This window comes from Vanellus vanellus (genome assembly GCF_965231255.1).
Source record: "Vanellus vanellus genome assembly, chromosome: 9".
NCBI classification, from domain to species: domain Eukaryota; kingdom Metazoa; phylum Chordata; class Aves; order Charadriiformes; family Charadriidae; genus Vanellus; species Vanellus vanellus.
In genome coordinates this window covers 15308588-15321138 of record NC_138914.1, presented here as the reverse complement: position 1 = coordinate 15321138, position 12551 = coordinate 15308588, and the positions used below count along the sequence as shown (strand labels likewise).

The window sequence follows — 12551 nt, the reverse complement described above, 5'->3', positions numbered from 1 at the left end:
AAAAGGAAGACTAGGGAAAATGTAGGCTCACTGGTGAATGAGACAGGTGCCCTAATGGTGGAAGACACAGAGAAGGCAGAGTTACTGAATGCCTTCTTTTCTTTGGTCTTCACTGCTAAAGCTGTCCCTCATGAATCCCATGCCCTGGAGGCAAGGGGGAAGGTCTGGAGAGAGGAAGATTTTCCCTCAGTTGAGGAGGACCGTGTCAGAGACCACTTGGCCAAGCTGGACATTCACAAGTCCATGGGCCCTGATGGCATGCATTCGCGAGTGCTGAGAGAGCTGGCAGATGTTATTGCTAGACCATTCTCCATCGTCTTTTGAATGGTCATGGAGAACAGGAGAGGTGCCTGAGGACTGGAGGAAGGCTGACATCACTCCGATCTTCAAAAAAGGCAAGAAGGAGGACCCAGGGAACTACAGACCAGTTAGTCTCACCTCTGTCCCTGGGAAGGTAATGGAGCGACTCATTCTGGATGTCATCTCCAAACACGTTGAGGAACAGGAAGTTATTGGAAGTGGTCAACATGGATTTACCAAGGGTAGATCGTGCTTGACCAATCTGATAGCTTTCTATGATGCAAGGCTTTTGACACTGTCTCCCACGACATCCTCCTTAGGAAGCTGAGGAAGTATGGGCTAGATGAGGTGACAGTGAGGTGGATTGAGAGCTGGCTGCGGGACAGAATTCAGAGGGCTGTGATCAGTGGCACAGAGTCTAGTTGGAGGCCTGTAACCAGTGGTGTCCCCCAGGGGTCAATACTCGGTCCAATTTTGTTTAATATATTCATTAATGACCTGGATGAGGGGACAGAGTGTATCCTCAGCAAGTTTGCTGATGATACCAAACTGGGTGGGGTGGCTGACATCCCAGAGGGCCGTGCTGCCATCCAGAGTGACCTGGACAGGCTGGAGAGGTGGGCAGAGAAGAACCTAATGAGGTTCAACAAGAGCAAGTGCAGGGTCCTGCACCTGGGGAGGAAGAATGCTAGGCACCAGTATAGGTTAGGGGCGGACCTGCTGGGAAGTAGCTGGGAGGAGAAGGATCTGGGGGTCGTGGTAAACAGTAAATTATCCATGGCCCAGCAATGTGCCCTTGTTGCCAAGAAGGCCAATGGAATCCTGGGCTGCATAGGGAAGAGTGTGGCCAGTAGGTCAAGGGAGGGCATTCTCCTCCTCTACTCTGCACTGGTGAGGCCACAACTGGAATACTGTGTCCAGTTCTGGGCTCCCCAGTTCAAGAGGGACAGGGAACTGCTGGAGCGAGTCCAGCAAAGGGCAACTAAGATGATTAAGGGCTTGGAGCATCTGCCTTATGAGGAAAGGCTGAGAGAGCTGGGACTCTTTAGCCTGGAGAAGAGAAGGCTGAGGGGAGACCTTATTATGGCGTACAAGTATCTCAAGGGTGGGTTGAAGGAGGATGGAGCCAGGCTCTTTTCAATGGTTCCAAGTGACAGGACGAGGGGTAATGGGCACAAGTTAGAACACAAGAAGTTCCGTTCAAATACACGGAAAAACTTCTTTACGGTGAGGGTGACAGAGCACTGGCACAGGCTGCCCAGGGAGGTTGTGGAGTCCCCTTCTCTGGAGATTCTCAAGACCCGCCTGGATGCAGTCCTGAGTAATGTGCTCTAGGCAATCCTGCTTTAGGAGGGGAGTTGGACTAGATGATCTCTAGAGGTCCCTTCCAACTCTGAAAATTCTGTGATTCTGTGATCCTTAAGACCCTTTATATTTGATATAAATAACCACTAAGGTATAAGCGAAAATTACAACAAATACTGGTTCTGAAACAGTAATAAGAATCTTACCCATGTCTAACAATCATCATTTCATATGTCTGTATCATTTTCTCTATAAAAGCTTTTACAGGTTGGACATTGTGTCGAATGCAACATTCGCTGGCACACTCCAGAAAATCCTAAAATCAAAACAGATCATAATCTTATCATTGCTACAATTTAAACTACTTAGGCTACAGTAGAACAGTTTGTGCTCATCAATAAGGGTTTCAAATTACTTAATAACTGAAACACTATTAATCCGAACATACAAAACATCACTGGAAAAAAAATCACTTATGTACTTCACATACTAGAACAGGAGTTAGTTACAATTTTTATCTTGAGGAGAAAGTATATCACCATCAGGAAACCAACAGTGCTTTAGAACAATATACTTTTAACAAGATTCTACTGTTTACTGGAAATTTTTAAAAAGTTAATCCATTTTGTCTTTTCCAACATCCTCATCTTCTTCCCAACCATCCTCCTACAAAGGAGCTACGCTTTAAAGAAAATACAAACACTAAGCTTTATCTCACTTAATTATGTCCAAAAATTAGGAAAGAATTCAGCAAAAGACCCTAACATTTGGTAAATCTAGAGGTAAATTTCCGATCTGTAGGATGCCTTACACAACCTTTCTGGATGTAAGGGAACTCAGATGTGGATTATAGTCAGAACAGATACATGAATTTTCTTTGGTACTAAGTTTCACTTAAAACATTCAGCAGTTTTCTTTATCTTGCAATAACTCACAAATTACTGTATTAATTACACTTGGTTAAAAACAAAGCACTACAAACCACAATGTCTTGCCAAACCACCACAAAGCACAATGATTACAACCAAAAAAAAATTACAAGTGTGCTTACATTGTAGTCTGCATCGGGAAGCTTGATTCCAGGAAATAAATCACTAGTTATACCCATGAACAGAGGTATATCATGTGACAAAAATTTGGGCTCATTCACATCCTTAATTGATCTAAGAAGCTAGAGGAAACAAACACACATCTTATGTTCTTATTAAAAATACTGAATAAAGTGTTCAGCAATTATAATAATCTAATATGTAATAAAAACTAATTAATTAAATGGTGTCTTTGATAAGCAGTTAAGCACAACCGTGCGATCATCAGCCTTCAGAACTCAGAACTGAGTGCATCTGTAAAATTCCTTAAGAATTATTCCCTCAGGAACTCACCAATATATCTTCGTCTTCCATGGGAAATTTCAGTTTTAGATTCCCAGCAGCCACCAACACAGCTTTAACTGCTCGCATACCATAGTCATAGTGATACTGAGAGGAAAGCTGTTCTGAACAAAGCCTGTAGGTCATTACTATCTTCACTGACAGTGACTTAGCATTCAAAAATCCGTATGAATAGAGTGAAATTTCTGCTATCAGAGCATAGTTAGGAACCATCATGGCTACTGTTCGGAAAAGAACCTGAAATACATTCCCAAAGAAACATCTTTAAATAATTAATTGAGGAATGGAAAGTTATTCAGAACTTTTGCAGGTGATGGATCAGTATTCATCCCATCAAAGCATTTCTAACTGAAGACAGTAGCAGCATTTTAAATTAAGTAACGCTTAGTATGATTAAGTAAGCTGTGGATCATTTAAAACAGTTACACTGGAAGGCAGTGGCCTGCAGAACATTTGGGAGCCGATGAAATAGAAGAAACATAAATGTTTGCAGCTTATGACTCAATAGGAAGCTAACGTAAGTAAGCTGCCATCAAGATCTATCTCAATGTACAGCCACTGCAGAAAAGACACTGTCTCTCCCAGCTCTTTTCCCTCATCGCTGTCTCAAGAATGCAGTTAGCCCCTTACACTGGTACATCCAACACAGCAGTAAGCTACTGAAGGTGTTGTACATGGCAAGTGAGAGAATGCACTTCCTTTCTTTAAGTAACCTGCAGTTGGTATACTCATCATGCTGCATTAACTGCTTTAAGTTGACGTTCACAGTATAGTTCCTACTGAGGCAACTTGCTCTGGCCCAATAGCTCTGTGCAACGTTGAGTCTTAAGGAACAGAGGCTGTTCCAAAAGACTCCAGATTACTTAAAGCCAAGCATCCTCAATGAAACAGCTAATCTAGTCAAAACAATCATATCAAAGATTTTATTTAATCAGGTAATCTAAGCAAATTCATTATATGTACTAAGTGTAGTTCGCTGATACCTCTTTTAAATAGGACTACAATAAATGCAATGTAAAAATACTTAAAGCATTTTTTCCAACATAGCCCTCCATCTTAAAAAAGTTAGCATCCAAATCTTTTATCTACCCACAGCCTGACACTTCCAGTTCACTTGCTACAGCATTACAACCTTTGGCCTGGAAAAATAATCATGAAAAACACTAACAGACATAAGAAAATTTAAAAAAAAAAAAATCTAATTCCTTCAAAAAGAACAGAGTACTTAGGAGGGAAAAAGAAAAAAAGAAAAAAGAGGCTTAGTATGTGTAAATTGCATAACAAGTATATGTTTATATTCCACGTGGTACAGTCTGAATTAATACCAGCAATACACATCAATACACATGTCCCTCTTTTTTTTTTTTTTTTTTTTTTTTTTTTTTTTAAATTCTTTCCTAAGCAGAAGCATGTATTTTACTATTTTACCTTTAGATTATCTGGAAGTTCAGAACGTCCTGCGTAACCTGGATTCATAGTAATAGCTACAAAACAGTTGGGGTTAAGCTTCAGCTCAGTTCCTTCAAAAATAAATGTTTCTAGCTTTATCTGTATGGCTCTCTGGATGCAAAGGATCTGCTGTGCCACAACAGACAGTACTTCCAGCTCAATGCGATTGAATTCATCAAAACACGCCCATGCACCTGATGAAGCCAAACCCTTGAAAAACTGCAGATGAAGAAAGACAGCAATAACATCGCTAACAGAATCTTAGAAGATTCAAAAGAAACTAAGAGCATTATGTTGGAAGTTTAATTACATGAAAGATACAATTACGATAATAATATCTAAGCCTGTTTAGAGCAAAGATCAGTGATGTACTGAAGAAGAAAGTCTTTTCTTGGTTTTAGAGAAAGCTAAATCAGAAGATCCTGATCCTATGAACTCTTGTTTCTTTAATGTTTTAATTAGCAACTTAATAGGATTTTGTAAAGCAGAGAAAATTAAACATATGTAGAGACCAGTACATAGTGTCCAAGGGTAGCAGACCACAGGTGCCACATTTACTTAAGTGTGTCTGCAAAGTGAACCTACAATTTTCATCCTAAAAAAAATAAAATACAAAATAAATTTATTTTCTATTTACCTTTCCCATTGCCAGGTAATCGAGTCCATCAGAGCAGTTGAAGACAACACACTGAACAGCAAGAGCTTTAGCCAAATCTTTGGTGGTCTCTGTTTTACCTGTCCCTGCTGGACCCTCTGGGGCACCACCAAGGTTTAAATAAAAGGCTCCAATCTGAGAAACAAAAATAGTTTATGGAAATTATTAGTATTTCATTCATATGAAATTATTCCAAATGGAAATGTTAAATGAATTGCACTGGATAGTTTCATTCAGTCATTGTATCTAACATAAAAATTGTGGTTATACTAATTAAAAAATAATCTGAAATTTACTTACAGCTTGGAAATATATACAAGAGAATGGAATTTTGACCCTAACAGAAACCTTAGTTTTATTATCATCATGACCATGATTAGTTACTCAAAATTTCTTGGCCCCGATCTTTCAGTTCTTTCTTAGATACATCTTTCAAATTCAATTTGATGCAATTAGTTGGTTACTACTCTTTTCTATCTGTTTCTCCTTTAATATACTTTTTTCCTCTTTTCTTTTTCTTTCCCACACTGTCCCCCTTTGTTGCATGTGTATTTCACTGACCATTCCATATTGTCTCTCTTATATTCCATCGAAGTAGGAGGAAAATCTGACAAAAAAAAAAAGTTGCAGACTCTAAACAAATCTCAGATGTATTTGGTTTCCAATCCACAGTTACAGGGCCACATTTATATCGACAAGCACTGGGAACACTGTATTAAGACTTTGGTGGGCTAAGGACGAGACTCCCATTTGCTAGAGTGCCCGGCTTCCAACTGCTTTGCTCAAAGATTCAGGGTCTGTGAGCCTAAAAAAATAAACAGACTACCAGCTGCAACACTCTCTCACACCAATGTACCTTGATGTTTTGACAAATAGGTATCAAGCATCAGCTACAAGCATACCATAAAAATTTAAGCTAGGAAGAGGGCAAAAAAGTATCTTCAGATGCACCAGCCAGGTATTTTCAGACCTTTTTTTTACTTAAACCGTACAGAGTTTGTGATTAAGTCTCCACAGCATGAAAATTACCATCTTAGAACAAGAGGAGGATGGGTGCCTAGTAAAACTTGAAACCATACTCCAGCCAAATAAACTGCAGTAAATGATAGTCAGAAAAGTGATACCTGAAATTATTTTGGTAACTTTCAGTTGTCAGGTTAGTTGAGGATAGACCAATACAATAATAAAGACCTCTAACAAGAGCAGGGATACTAAAAAGTTGCCAAACTTTTTTACTAGTCTTAGGAACAACACGATCACAACTGGATCCTTCTCCACTTTATTTGGAAACCACAGAACATCAGAAAAGGATTTTGTGTTCTTGTAATCTAGACAGCAATAAAAATATTGGGTGTTTTTTCTGTTTGTATTTTAAAAATCACATCCACAACAGAACAATCCACTAATGTTTCAGTCGAGTTGATGAGCTGTCCAGATTTGTTGTTATAAGTCAGTTTTGTGTTCAATATTCCATAGAAATTACAGTCTTTGAAAACTGCGTTTTAACAGAAATATCAGAGTCTGACAGCAACTGCAAGCCCTAAAGGTACGTTTGTAATGAACAGTGTAAGAAATACTATACTACAGTAAATACAGTATTTAGTAGCACTGGTGGAAGATCATACCAAGGTGCGGTAACACCTGTCTGTAAGAGGAGTAATGACAAGGCGTGGTGAGTTTCCAAGGTATTCATAGGCATATTTCACATTGCAATTAATGATGCAGACACGAACATCCTCAAGTTCCCAATAATATCGTAGTTGTGCAAGCCACTGAAAGTCTGTTTCACTCTGCACGCCTGAAAGACAGAATTGAAAGCAATCATAAAAGACATTTTGGATAACTGGATTTTCTATTAGGTTTAAATTTAAACATCTTTGAAATCTTTAATGTTGATGCTCACATCCAAACACTTACATATATATCTTAATACTGTTGTGTTTTAGGCAGCAGAATCAGATTGGCTAACTATTTTTAATTAACTATGTATTAAGACACATCTGAAGAAAAATGTTTTAAAAGATAATTACCACTTTCAATCATTTCCATGAGGACATCTCTAGCATGAACATCAATAGTAACCAAGGCACCCAGCGTAGTCCTTGTTTGCTTTGACAGTTTTCCTCTTACCAGCTCTACAATATCATTAAGTTGAAGCTGAAGTGTATCATAATAATCCTTTAACCCCTAGGAGAAAAAAGGTAATTATGAAACTGATTATAAGACAGTTTCAAGTGTTCCAGACTTCATGTTGACTAAATGTCTTAATGGAGATGGCTTATTAAGCCATTCTTTTATACTGTCATGTTTTTGCATCAAGTTCTGTCTCATTCACAGTTATATATTTATGTTGCAAAGCTAAGTTTTAATCTATGCTTGCTCTAAACAAGAATATTCAAGCACCTGAATCAAAGGTATAAATCACTGTACATAAATTCATGTATATCAAACTCATACGCTGATCCTTTTTCAAATTCTATTTTGACTGTAGAATAATATTTGATTAAGCAAAATACATTAGCTGAAATGAAAAATTAATAAAGATTTTTAAAAAAGATTATGTATTACAAAGTACCTCTGGTCCGTTACAAAGAACCTCATGTACCTCACTTGTCCAGAACATTTGAGACACACACAATACTACTTGTCCAGGCCACTCCAGAACCCATCTTTTTCTCTCTGTCTCTAGATATGCCTGAAAGAGTTAAATACATTATACAAATACAGTGTCAGTGCATCTACATCACAATGTAATACAGATGCATTTATTATTTCCTATTTTTAAAGTCCAAACTAACTTTTAAATGCTCTTTTCCCCTTAGATTTGCAATTGTTATCAAATAATTTTAAAGATTCTTGCAATTATCTTTCCATATTACATAAATATGCACAACTTGCTAACTTCATACACAGAAACATTTTCTGGCTAATGATTTTCTTTTAGGAGGGAGCAAGCATATTACAAGTGTTGTATTTCTAACTTGTAATTAAATAAAAGAACCTGAATAACTTATTTACATCAGGTGACATATCCTATAAACACAGTATTTCTGCCAAGCTTTTAAAAGAATTTATATCCAGTGTTACAGGAAAGTGACCTGACTCTTATTCAAGTTAAACTCTTACTTGTCTCACTGGCCTATAAATACAAGTCATGTTAACTTGGTCCTTGCTCCATAACTTCATCAACTCTTGTGTTCAAGAAGAATTTTAGGAAGTCAAGAGATAGCCTAAAATAAAGAAAGGTCTACTCGTGTCACAGTTATTAAATTATTACAAAACCCATACCATTCTTGATCTAGCAATAACATCACGTACACTCTTCAGCATACTATCTTCTACTTGAATTAACCACTTCTCCACTGCACCTCGAGCTTCAGAAGTAGAAATGGTTGAAGTCAGTTCTACTCGCTCGCCTTCAGAACTATACATTGCTGTAATATCCAAATTGGGAAGGAAATGTAGCTTAGCAATGCCTTCAAAACACTTCTTCAAGTGAGGCTGAACTCTTAGAGGATCCTTAGTCTCTGACAGGATCTCCAACATTTCATCATTAGACAAGAAAAAGAAGCTAAAATTTTTAGAAAAAAGAAAAAGCCAACTGTATTATCAAGCTACATTATAAGCCGACCTTGTTCATAACAAAATAAGCATTCAGAATCTTTGCTTTTTTAAATAGCAACAACTTATCATACCGGGGAAAGAAGAGACGTTTTTTCTCAAGATAAGCATTAAGCCCTTTCATGATTTTGTCAAGAAGCTCATTACAGTTCTGAAGCTTCTCCAATAACCCTATTAAGGAAGTAGCAACAAGAACCTGTAACAAGACACGCATGCAAACTTTGAGTTATAAATAAGATACTTCAAACAGTAGAAGTTATTCAAATAATGTACATGTCTTTGTTCCAAGAAAGCCTAGACAACTGATGCAGTAGTTCATTGTATATATTCTGAAAACAAAATAACTGACCAAAAAAAAAAGCAGCTACTTTTTCTTTTTACTACTGTATATTTTCCTTACCTTTGGGTCTTTGGCACAATACTTCATAATATCTCTCCAGTATCTATCCACAGTCTGAAAGAGACACCCCTCTTCTGGCATCTGTTGCATAATATCCTCAGAAGAAAAAATGGGTTCCAAATAAAGCCACTGTGCTTGCACTTTCAGCCATTCATCAATAATCTCCTGAGTTTGAATTAAGCGATTTTCCCATTCCTTAATAAATATTTAAAGAATGTTACCTTAATATTTCCAAACAAATTATGTTAGAGAGAATAAATACAGGAAAGGTAGACACTGCGGTACTGTAGTTTCCAAGGAGAAAATAAAAATGGCTAGCAGTAAACAAAATAAAAGAAAAATATTTAGGTGTATTTAGGTTCTCCACTTATACAGCTGGCCAAAGGAGTTCAGAAAGTTCAACTTACCTGGAAATTAATTTTCCAAAATGCAGTTACCACTTTAGTGCTATGAGCTTTTAACAACTTACCCATTTAGTAACACCCGGGAGGCTACCAGTGACAAATTCTGTTTCATATGCCCACAGCAAGGAGCTCTTGGTTTGCAGCTGAATTACAGAAGAGACAAGAATACCAGAAAGGCCACACTAGATCACAGGAGAGATCCAGCCAGCCCAGTATCCTGTCCCTAAAGTGGGCAATAGCAGATACCTCTGGAAGAGGCTGGCGAGGCTGCCTTTAAAGCGTAAATGGTACCTATATTCACTGAGCCTGCTTGAACCTGACGATTTCCTACATAAAGCAACAAAGCAATTTCACCAGCTTCTCTCCTGTCAATAGTCCTGGTGTTAGCACCACAAAGACTACCCTAGCCCTGAAAATACAAAAGGTGTAAAGTGATCCCATCGTTGCTCTAAGGTCTGATTAAAAAACCTTTTCCCAGCCCTCAAGAAGTTTCCTTGCCCAGATGAAAACACTATAGTTCAAAATTTGAGTCCAAAACTCAAGGATTGAATCACTAGATGTTCTTATTAATAATAATAAAAACATAATTTCCAGTTATTAAGGAGCAAGGTTAAAGACACTAGCGGAAATAGTGATTTTGCAAAATATGTGAAAAAATAATCACATTCTTTTGGTTGCACTTGAATCTGAACAGAAGAGGGAATTCCAACACAGAAATTATGTAAGTAGGACTTCTATAAACTCAAAAGAACCTTGCTGAAAAATCCATGAAAGCATTTCATTAACAAGTCAAACAATAAAGCTGGTCTACAATTGGCAGACTCTTGCATTATAGTTATCCTGCAAATAAAAATATTTTTTTTAAAAAATGTACTCATCATACCCTGATTTCTTTGTCAAATGGTTTAATGAAAGGTGATCCTCTCATTGTCTGAGTTTTCGTAATCTGATCATCGAGAACAGCCTGAATCTCATCCACTGCAGACAGAATATGAATACCAGTCTCACGATACACACTTGTATTGAAGGAAATTGAACCCCAGGTCTCCATCATGGCATGCATTGCTTTCTCTAAGGAAAATTCCTAGTTTAAAAAGAAAATAGTTTTATTTTAGTCACTGCATTATTTTTTTCCAGCTCACTAATTCAATATATAAGTTTATCTAGCTAAATAAGCTTTTTCGCTCTAACAGCTTAAATTAACTTATTATTTTTCTTAGTGTATCGTTTTTCAGTGCACAAAACAGTACACTTGGGGAATACTAATGATGTAACATGAGATACAAATGTTTACACACTCACTGTTATCGTCTAATGGGCCAAAGTCTCACCAAATCTCTTTCTTGCATAAGGGCAAAGACAAAAAAAATATCTAGTAAGCCATAAAAGCCATCACTAAGAGACCTGATGCTGTATTTGTCACCATCAAATCTCTATGCTTACCTTGCTTGCACCTACACTTATAGCTTCAAACTCTTCCAAATAAGGGGCTAGATTCTGCTTTAAAACTTTTCTCAGGGTAGTTCCAGAGTTTGGTGTTAAATCATATCCTACTATATTTGACATCTGCTCCCAATGACGAGTTCTCATGCCAGGGTTACAAAAGATAGTCACAGTGGGAATATTCTCCTAATTGAGGAAAAACATTTTAAGGTAAAAATTGTGATGTGCATTATTTCTTAACTTTTTAATCACCTTTGATGTGCATTTAAAATTCTGCTGCAGTAGCGGATGACATGAAAATCTTCTCTGAAAAGCATAGATGGATCCATTCAGTTATCCATCCCATTTCTAAACAATTATAGTAGATTACTTGTATTGGGTTTGTGTGGCAAGGTTTTGGTAGTGGGGGGGCTGCAGGGGTGGCTTCTGTGAGAAGCTGCTAGAAGCTTCCCCTGTGTCTGATAGGGCAAATAGCCCGCTCCAAAACGGACCCTCTGCTGGCCAAGATTGTAGCACCTCTGGGATAACATATTCAAGAATGGGAAAAAGTTACCGTGCAACAGCAATTGCAGCCAGAGAAAGGAGCGAGAATATGTAAGAGAAATAATTCTTCAGACACCAAAGTCAGTGAAGAAGGAAGGGGAAGAGGAGCAAAGATTCCCCTGCAGCCCATGGTGAACACCATGGTGAGGCAGGCTGTCCCCCTGCAGCCCATGGAGGCTAACAGTGGAGCAGATACCCACCTGCAGCCCACAGAGGGCCCCACACTGGAGCAGGTGGATGCGCCTGAAGAAGGCTGTGACCCTGTGGGAAGCCTGCACTGGAGCTGGCTCCTGGCAGGACCTGTGGCCCCATGGAGGGACAAACCCATGCTGGAGCAGGTTTGCTGGCAGGACTTGTGACCCTGTGGGGGACCCACATTGGAGCAGTCCATGAAGAACTGCAGCCTGTGGGAAGGACTCTTGTTGGAGAAGTTTGTGGAGGACTGTCTCCTGTGGGAGGGACCCCACACTGGAGCAGGGGAAGTGTGAGGAGTCCTCCCTAAGGAGGAAGGAGTGGCAGAGACAATGTGTGATGAACTGACTGCAGCCTCATTCCCTGTCCCCCCTGCACCACTAGTGGGGGAGGATGTAGAGAAATCAGGAGTAAAGTTCAGCCCAGTAAGAAGGGAGGGGTGGGGGAAAGGTGTTTTAAGATTCATTTTTATCTTCTCATTACCCTACTCTGATCTGATTGGTAATAAATTAAACTAATTTCCCCAAGTTGAGTCTGTTTTGCCCACGATGGTAATTGGTGAATGATCTCTCCCTGTCCTTATCTCGACTCACGAGCCTTTTGTTATATTTTCTCTCCCCTGTCCAGCTGAGGAGGGGAGTGATTGACTGGCTTTGGTGGGCATCTGGCATCCAGCCAAGGTCAACTCACCACATTACTGAAGAAGAAATAGAAAACTATTACACACAGTCTTAGCAGAAAAGAGAAAAGGAACAATTTTTCAGCTATATTATGTTAAATTTTGGCTTCCGTTAACATAACACGTAGTGCCATTTCAAAATTCCCAACTACGTCCTTAAATGTTTCTC

General features: G+C 38.6%; 1 protein-coding gene across 1 annotated transcript in view; it reads right to left on the bottom strand.

The window, feature by feature from the left end:
- The window catches only part of DNAH12 (dynein axonemal heavy chain 12), a gene marked incomplete at its 3' end in the record, with an annotated part of 75394 nt that overhangs the window by 47563 nt on the left and 15280 nt on the right, over window positions 1-12551 (bottom strand). Inside the window, exons 17-29 of the mRNA XM_082487947.1 lie at window positions 10969-11154; window positions 10409-10609; window positions 9122-9316; window positions 8796-8917; window positions 8389-8671; window positions 7676-7795; window positions 7131-7287; window positions 6726-6898; window positions 5083-5235; window positions 4425-4664; window positions 2988-3233; window positions 2657-2776; window positions 1812-1921 (exon numbers count right to left, since the gene is read on the bottom strand). Coding sequence (XP_082344073.1) covers window positions 1812-1921; window positions 2657-2776; window positions 2988-3233; window positions 4425-4664; window positions 5083-5235; window positions 6726-6898; window positions 7131-7287; window positions 7676-7795; window positions 8389-8671; window positions 8796-8917; window positions 9122-9316; window positions 10409-10609; window positions 10969-11154 — 2306 coding nt within the window. The remainder of the gene's footprint in view (window positions 1-1811; window positions 1922-2656; window positions 2777-2987; window positions 3234-4424; window positions 4665-5082; window positions 5236-6725; window positions 6899-7130; window positions 7288-7675; window positions 7796-8388; window positions 8672-8795; window positions 8918-9121; window positions 9317-10408; window positions 10610-10968; window positions 11155-12551) is intronic.